The following is an 8910-nucleotide window of genomic DNA, read 5'->3' on the forward strand; positions in this document are numbered from 1 at the left end:
TTATATTCATAGCACCCAAGAAAAGCAAATGTGTATACTATACACAAACACACACTTAACATGGGGGCTTTCTGCATATTTGTTGTATTTTTCTACTCTGTCATATTCTCTTTTCCTTTCACTCCATTATGCAGTATCTTAACAGGGTAAACATGTTTGGCAGTCTGTCTTCCATTGTTAATCTATGTCTGTTTTGCTTCAAGAGAAAGAGATAGAAAGATACAGAAAGACAGAAAGAGACAGCGCCATAAAGATGCAGAAAGAAGAGATGCAGAGAGAAAGAGACAGAGAAAAAGAGAGGAAGACACAGAGTGAAGAGAGAGAGAAAGAAGACAGAAGGAATAGTTTTCATGGATATTTGGAATCATTACCACAGCCCTGAGTAGATATAATCATCTGCTCAGAAAAACCGTGAGAAACCTGTTGAACTCAGAATCTTCTTGGTCCTGAATAAGTATAAAATTAGCTAAAAATTATAGTATTTTCTCTGGGAAAGAGTTACTAACTTTTATTAATAAGTAATGTTAAATAATTGACTACTTTTGCTTATTTGTTGTAAAAATTCAGTAAACTTTCTAAGCTCTCCAAGTCTCTGGATATTAAGGGCCTATTTATTCCGTTTTTATTCAGGGAAATTTCTTACTTAAATGGGAAGTTTAAACTGAGTGGATCAGGAAAGCAAAGCATCTGTTTGCTGCCACAAGGTCTACTAGGCAAAATGGTTACATGGCTACTAATATTCTAGACTAACAGCAGATAAGGAAGGGAGGGAATAGAACTGTTTTAAACTGTCTCACCTAATTTTTTTTTTTAAGGACTGTATTTATTTTGCTGTCTCAGTATTGGTGGAGAGTTTTAAACTTTGTAACAGCTTCTGTGTAACTGTGGAAGCCCATGCTACCATGCTACTGTTCATGCGACCTATTACTGTTCGCTAAAAAGTTAATATTTATCTTAATTCAATGTAAGTACAGGTTATTTAAACATCCCACCAAAAGAACGGTATTCTATCCTGACTTATCATAATAGACACAGAGACACATGAGTTAACACTTAGCATATACTAAAAGTTGATAGATGGAACTTTGGCTTGCTTATCATAAAATTATAGAAGAAAAGCTCTTAGAAGTACAAAAGCAGGAATCGTTATTTTGTAGGACAATCCTTCACTGGGAGGAATTTCACAATACTTTCACTAGAAACAAATTACAAAAATATTCTGGATACTTTTACATGTTATGAAGCTATTAAATAAGGCCAACCCCTCCTCCTGCCCCCATTTATGTAAAATCCCATAAATGCCACATAGGGTGTCCGAAAATTCTTAGTGCATGGACCCCTTGTATTATCTGTCAAATAGGTTTTATCTATCCATCTGAAACATTGCTGCAAGGGTTGATTAGATAAATAAATGGGGAAAAAACCACTTGAATGGAAAATATTTTTATAAATAATCATTTGACCATGGAAGCATTTTACATTCAAAATAGCCGTTAGAGAAATATACATACTATACACTGAACTTTATAGGCTACGTATTAGAAAACCAAGGAATTACTGATTTCATTTAAAGCAGGTAACAAATTATTCAATCTACATATAGTCTGCCCTATTTCTTTTGTGCAAAGTAGCAGTTGTTTTACCTGTTGTTCTGAAGATTGTATTTTGAAGGTAAAATTATATTTCTCTACATAATCCAAAATGTTACCTTTTAAGAAAGGCAAGTACAGCCAGCATATGGGAGCTTGCTGTTTGAGAAATGGTTTGGAAATGCCTTTGAATCTGCCTATGAATTTTGGAGGAAAATTAGAAGCTTTCAATAGGAATATAGCTTTATTTGGTCTAGACCACATTTTGCCAAGCTTTTGTGTCAAGAAAGGCTATTATGAATAGTTGCATTGGAAATCCAATCCCTATTGCAAGCAAAACAAATGCTAGTCTTTTCATTACAGCTGGAAATTGTTTCCAAACCCTTACAGACACACTGTACATATCTTGATTGTGCTGCATTTGTATTTATTGCACATAGACCATTTACTTACACAGTAGTTAGTTGCACCAGAGTATAAATACTTTATAAAATACACAGGAGGAAATAGAAATGACACACAAGTGCTAAATTAACAGCAGATTCACGTGAGCACTTGGACATACAAAAATAATAAAAAAAATTATATTTAAATTTTTAGTATGGATACAGTTACAGTACCATGATAAAATAGTATAAAAAGTAATTATTTTTTCCAATGAAACATTAACTCAGTAACATAACAGACAAAAAAGTAGAGTTTGGATTTCAGGTTATTTTCAACTCCCTCTCCTCCCCTCATTAAAATTTGTGTGTGTGTGTGTGTGTGTGTGTGTGTGTGCAAGTAATATCTTCAGTGGATTTTACAATTTCTAACACTGTGCAAAAAGGCATTTTGAACCACTCTTTTTTATTTTCTTTTTTCAAATGTGCAGTAATTTTTCTTGACACTAAGACTGTTTCCTCTCTTCAAATTGTGACAGAGTCACGTGTCACAGAGGCTCGTGCCTGGTCCTTCAAACTAATATTGATACATAAATAATCTGTTTAATATAAACATATCTTTTAAAAAAAAATCCCTGTGCAATATGCACAGTTTGAGGTAGGAACCCCTCTGCCTCATCACCATTGCCAAGACGCTAGGTTTGCCGTGCAAAAGGAAAGTCAGGTTGTTTGTTCTAAATAAAACTCTTTTAAAAGGTGAAAATGATTTTTACATCCTTTCCCCTCTGCTTTGTTTAAAGATGTTACTACTCAGACTTTCAAATAATAATGACAAAAAACTTTCATGGAACTAAAAAACAACAACAAAAAATCTGTTCTGTCAAACTGTCCACAGATTCATTTTCTCTTCCTTTGACTGGTCCAGTTCCCAGGAATAGGATGGGAACAGCTGATAGTCTTAAAAAACAGGATTATTAAGTGCAGCTCTTGGAAAAAACAAGTTGATGGTTTTTCTTTTTTTCTGAATCCCGTATTCTTTTCTCCGTCCCACCTATCTACCCAACACTTTCACAATCCTTGCAGGAAGGATCAGAATTAGACTGGAAAAGATGAAACAGGCATCGTGCCCCACTTCCCCAGAGAAGTCAAGAATAAAAGTCCAAAATCCCAACCTCCCCCCCGCCCCCAACTTTCCTTGTGTTCAACGGTCGAGTTGCTTTTGTTTGTCGTGGATGATTCAGATGAGGTATGAAGGATACACTATCACCTGCTTTCGGTCTTGAGTAAACACAGATCCTCTCTTCCCTGTGAAGACAGTTCAGGGCTGTTGGTTTTCTTCCTCTTGGATTTCCAAACCAGTTTCCTGGGTGAGGGTGTGGGGAGGGGGTGGGGGGAAAGCCCCATTCCTCACACCTCCCCGACGGCCCCCAACCTCGAAACTACCTGCCCGGTCGCCCCCGCCAGAAAGTAAAAAAAAAAAAACACAAGCCCGGCTCCCGCCTCCACCACCGCCGCCCCCTCCCCCCTCCACCAGCGACCGGTCCTATACCTTGGATTCCGAATACGAGTCTTTGCTGTCCCTGTCCTCCAGACTGGAGTCGCTGTCCCCGGTCGCCCCGCCGTTGCAGCCGGCCCAGGGCTCCAGGTAGTGAGGCGACGAGGGAAGCAGCTCGCCCTGCTCCGCATAGGCGGCCGCGGGAGACGGGGTGGCACAGCCCGCGGCAGAGGTGCCGCAGCCTCCAGCCGTGGCTGCCCCGGAGCCCCCGCGCGACAGCTCCCCGACGCTGGCGTGGAGGCGCCTCTCTGCCTGCCGCGGGCAGCACAGGAGCCGCTTGAAGGCCTTGCGGAAGTCCGGGCTGCGGCAGTAGATGATAGGGTTGAAGGCCGAGTTGGCGTAGCCCAACCAGTTGAAGAAGACGAAGAGCCAGTTGGGCACCAGGTCTCGGTGGAAGACCTTCACCACGTTGGCGAGGAAGAAGGGAAGCCAGCAGAGGGTGAACACGCCCATGATGATGCCCAGCGTCTTGAGAGCCTTCTGCTCCTTGAGAGCCACGAGGCGCGACGGCCGCCGCTTGCTGGGGCGCCCGTTGGCCACAGCCGCGCGCGAGGGCGGCAGTGCGGGCGCGGGGGGCGGCTGATGGGGCGCATGGGTCTGCGGCGGCTGCGGCTGCGAGGGCGAGGGCGGCGGGCGGGGGCCGCTGTAGAAGCGCCGCTCGCAGCGGTCGATCTTCTTCACCTGCTTTTGGGCCTCGCGGAAGACACGCAGGTAGACGAAGGCCATGATGGACAGCGGCACGTAGAAGGAAACCACGGAGGAGGCGATGGCGTACGCTCGGTTGGTGACAAAGTCGCAGCACTTGGGGTCGTTGTAGCAGAGCCGCGCTTCGTCGCCGTCCGCCCGCCACCAGTGCATGAGGATGGGCAAGAAGGACACGAGAGCCGAGATGGCCCACACGGTGCACACGAGCGCCCGCGCCCGCGGCCGAGTCAGCAGGCTCTGGTAGCGGAACGGAGACGTGATGGCGATATAACGGTCCAGGGCGATGACACACAGCGTCTCGATGCTGGCGGTGACACACAGAACGTCCACCGACGTCCAGAATTCGCAGAAGAAGGAGCCGTACTCCCACCGGCCCCACACCACGATGGTGGCCCCGAAAGGCACCACAAGCAGCCCCATGACCAGGTCGGCGCTGGCCAGGGAGATGATGAAGAGGTTGGTGAGCGTCTGCAGACGCTGCGTCTTGGCAATGGCTACGATCACCAGTACGTTGCCCACCACGATGAGCAGCACGATCAGGGCCATGAGCATGCCCATGCCTGCCGTCCACTGCTGTGACAGGGCCACGGGCGCTGGAGTCGTCGAGGTCAGCAGAGAGGAGGCAGGAGAGGCGGGCACCAGCAGCCGGGCGGCCGTGGCTGCTGCTGCAGTTGCTGCCGCTGTCGCTGCCTCTCCGCCCGCCCCGTCTGGGGCCGGCGAAGGAGATGACAGGTTGTAGGGCTCGTAGCCTAAGCCGAGCGCCCCATTTCCCATTGTGAGGAGGAAGTAACTGAAGACGTGGAGTGGGGACGGAGTAGGACCGTAGTTTGAGGAACTCGAAGAGCCTAAGGGTGGGAGGGGACGGCGAAAGGGGTCAAGTCAGGGCCAGGTCAAGACAGCTGTCTGCAGCAGCGCGGAGCCGGACACGTCCGCGCCGGGTGCCTTCCCCGCAGGAGCCGCGCCTGCTGCTGCCTCCCTCCTCTCCCAGGTTGCTGCTGTAGCTGCAGTCGCTGCTGAGACTTCAGCATGTTTCTGAGCGCTCTGGTCTGGCAGCTCCTGCACCCAGCACCCCACCCTAACCCACAGTTAGCTCCCCCCAACACAGCCCTGGAGGCCTCGCGTCAGTATCCTATAGCCAATCAGGGGCCAAGGCACGCCCCTATTTTGTCCCCCACCTCCCTCCTCCGCTTTACTGCCCTCCCACAGGCAATTAAGTGGCTCTGGGGAGCCTGGGGGGGGCAAGAGAGCACAGAACTCAAGCCCCGCGTCCAGGGACTGGGGACCGTGGCTTCGGATACTCGCAGAGGGAAAATTGTACTCCGACCCCACTACAAAGGGCTTGCTCGGTTTGGAGGGGAGGAGACGGAGGCATTTTAAAGAGAAGGGCAGTTTGGAAAGTCGGGTTGGAGGAGTTTGGCTGTGTGTCTGATTCTCGGATCGGAAAACCTGGCGGTGTACGTATAAAAAACGTCCCCTGGTCAGATGAGACAGGGCCAGCCTCAGACCTGCCGCAGTTCAGGGGATCAGAGAAGAGTCTTATTTGTTAGAGAGAAACTTTGAAGCAGTGCTACGTGTTACATGGGGGAGGTGGGGATAACCATACATCTGTCAGGAACACTTTCTGGGAGCTATTCTTCTAAGAAGCTCGTGTTATTCCAGTGCAGTAGTTACATAAAAGAAGCGAAGGTTGTGCATCTAACGATGGAGACTAGTTGGAAAAACACACACACCCAAATCCCAGCTAATGAATGTGTAAGTATGATGCAACTATGTGTGTTGATAATATAAAGAGAGGTTTAAGGAAACACAAATGTTAACGTACAAAGTAAATGACACTTCAACAAAAAAGAACGTGTTTAATTACATTTCAAACCTTTCACACTCAATAATAACACCTGTATTTTGTTTTGTTACTCACATGATTTATTATTCTAGTTGGTTCAATACAAACAAAAAAAGTACTGTCAGATTGGGTTGACGTAATGAACAGAGACTTCTGATTTCTCAGTTTGATCAGTTGTTTTCTCGTTTGCCCAAGTTCCCAGATTCTTAAAACTCCGGGATTAGTTTTGTAAGGATGAGAAGAGAAAATATGTAAATACTCAAGAGGATTAAAATCCCAAAGCATTTAAAGAAGTATACCAATGACTTTTGAATTGGCAAAAGAACGTGTTTCAAATTAGCCAGTTGTTAACCCTTCTGAAGGCAGGGTAGGTATTGTCACCAACACCCAAAAGCAGCAGAAGCAAAACAACTAGCTTTAGTTAACTAGGTAAAGGTAAATATCAAAACGCAAGGAAGAAAAACGTGAATCTGAAACTATATAGCCTTGATTATAGGCAAATATTTTTTAATTCCATATATATAGAAATGCTGGATAATGAGCAAATATATGTATATACACACATATATGTATATATATGTTCACATGTATGCCCACATTGTAAGAATAAGAAATTGTACTCCTACACTGAAATCTGGCACCTGGACGGAACCCAAATTCTTCACTAGTAGAGGAATTGGTTTTTACAACCAAATTGGAGTGCTTAGTTCTACAAGCATGCAGTACAGATGCAATAAACAATGTCTGTTAAATATTGTAAGGTCACTTCTCAGACATAAAGCTTTTCCGTTTCTTCAATTAAGCCATAAAAATTGCTTCAGGCCCAAACCTGACCTGCAAGAGGGCAGCATTAGGGAGTGATTTGTTTATTCTGCATTTGTTTAACCCTGCCCTGAGATTTACCAGCCTGCCTCCTACCACTGGAGCAACCACCCTAAGGTAACTACAAACCTGTGTCAAGCTTAAGTGCATGCCCATCTTCCTCCTTAACTGGAGAGAGTCTTAAAATAGATCAGGACCCTGGAAAAGGATTGGACATGGTGCTGCCCTGTGCTGGGGAGGAGATGGGAAGGCTGTCCATCAGTCACCATCACTGTTAAGTGTTACAAGAATAGATTGTACTGGCCTTAAGTATCCCAGAAGGGCAATAGACTATTGATTGCATTTCTATGAGAGATAAGGACAGAATTTGGTTTTATGGGCATTTAAAGGCTTAGTTGTTAATAAAGTGACTATAATTATACGCAATAATGCTCCAAATAACAAGGAAGTATATGACCTATGTATTATAAGACCCTAAATGTAAACCTTCCTCATTTTTAGGGAATTCTTACAGCAGGGTACTCTGATTCCCTGTTTTAGATATATGTTAACACCATGAATATTCAAAACCAAAAAGCCACTTATATTATTGCTGATACTTTAGAATAAAGCACAGTACCACAGTCTGAGGATAAATATTAGAACTTCCCAGTTGAATTTGGTAAATTGCATTGACTTTAAGAAACCAAAAAAGAAAAAAAAAGGGATAATTAGTAACCGTTTTGGACCTTTAATATAATTATATGGTTTTATACTTTAAAAATACTCCTTCATTTCCTTCTTTTGAGAAATTCAGGTAGACTGTTAGCATTCCTTTGATATGGTTTCTTGCCCTTAAGTATACCAGGTCAAGAGAAAAAAATTCAATGTAAACATCTAGATTGTTCTTAGTTATTTCATAGATCATGACTTAATACTTAAAATAGTTTTTTCCTTTCCCTGGAAGTAGTTTTTTTTTTTTTTTAAAGATCTCTGTAATACACTTCTTTAGGAACACACCCATGTAATAATTTAGATTGTCATCTAAACACATTGTTCTAAAGGGAATATACAATAGTACATTTTGAAAGACTGAGTCTTCCTTTGCAATGTTTGAATTCATCTTTCCTTACCTTCCCCACTGCTGTTACCCCATGTCAAGCCCCTTATCACATCATGCTTTAATTACTGCAGTAATTTCCTAACTAATCTCCCTGACTCCAGTCCTCCCCTCCTGTCCAATTAGCACCCTTGCAGCATGACTAATCCTATTAAAATACTACTTTAATCATTGATTGCCTCTCCATGAAAATGTTCAGTGACTCCCCAAACTTCAGCCTGATCCCAACCTGACTTTCCAGGTTTAGCTACCACTACTCCATAAACCAAACTAGTTTGTCCACTGTACCCAGCCCTCATCTTAAGGTGAGGTCTTATTCCTTTACCACTCTTGCTCATGAAATGCCCTCTGTCTTCCGAGTGCATAAAAATCCTACTGGTTCCTTGAGATTTAGCTTGTATTAGTCTTGTTTCATACAGTCCTTCAATACTACCCCAGACTGAAGTCGTCTCTGATTTCTCTAAACTTTTATAATTCTCATTTCGTTTAGTTCATTTGTCAATGAGAGCTTGGTGCAGTGGATAGAAAACTGATTTTGGATCAAGGAGGACCTAGTTTTAAGTTCTACCCATACTGGCTGTGTTATCCCAGGCAAGTCATTCACCTTCTCATTGAAAACCCTGATTTGCAGAGAAGGTGCCAACCTAGAGTTCCCTATACCAATGAAATCAAGGGTCTGGTCCCTCTCCTTCTATTTGCTTGGAACATATTTGCTAATTGTCTTGAACTGCTATTTAAAGATAATATTGTTAAATACCTTTCATGCTTTCTTCAGTTGTTTCCCAAAACGAAATTGTAAGCCTTTTGGAAACACAGATTATATCTTGATTAAAATTTTTCTATCCTAGTGGAATTTACTCTTGATGTCTTGCACATAGTTGACACTTACTATCTGTGTGAGCCTGGGCAAGTCA

The 8910-nt window shown here is 43.7% G+C and overlaps 1 protein-coding gene across 1 annotated transcript; it reads right to left on the reverse strand.

Annotated features, from left to right (window-relative positions):
• Nucleotides 1–1427: 1427 nt before the first annotated feature.
• On the reverse strand, nucleotides 1428–5241 carry ADRB1 (adrenoceptor beta 1). Its single transcript, XM_027851873.1, has 2 exons — nucleotides 3522–5241; nucleotides 1428–3277 (listed from the first exon to the last, which is right to left on the reverse strand). Exons 1-2 carry the CDS (start codon nucleotides 5004–5006, stop codon nucleotides 3236–3238), a joined length of 1527 nt encoding a protein of 508 aa, XP_027707674.1. The 5' UTR covers nucleotides 5007–5241; the 3' UTR covers nucleotides 1428–3235.
• Nucleotides 5242–8910: the final 3669 nt, after the last annotated feature.

Source organism: Vombatus ursinus, unplaced genomic scaffold (genome assembly GCF_900497805.2).
Source record: "Vombatus ursinus unplaced genomic scaffold, bare-nosed wombat genome assembly UNPS02009205.1, whole genome shotgun sequence".
NCBI lineage: Eukaryota > Metazoa > Chordata > Mammalia > Diprotodontia > Vombatidae > Vombatus > Vombatus ursinus.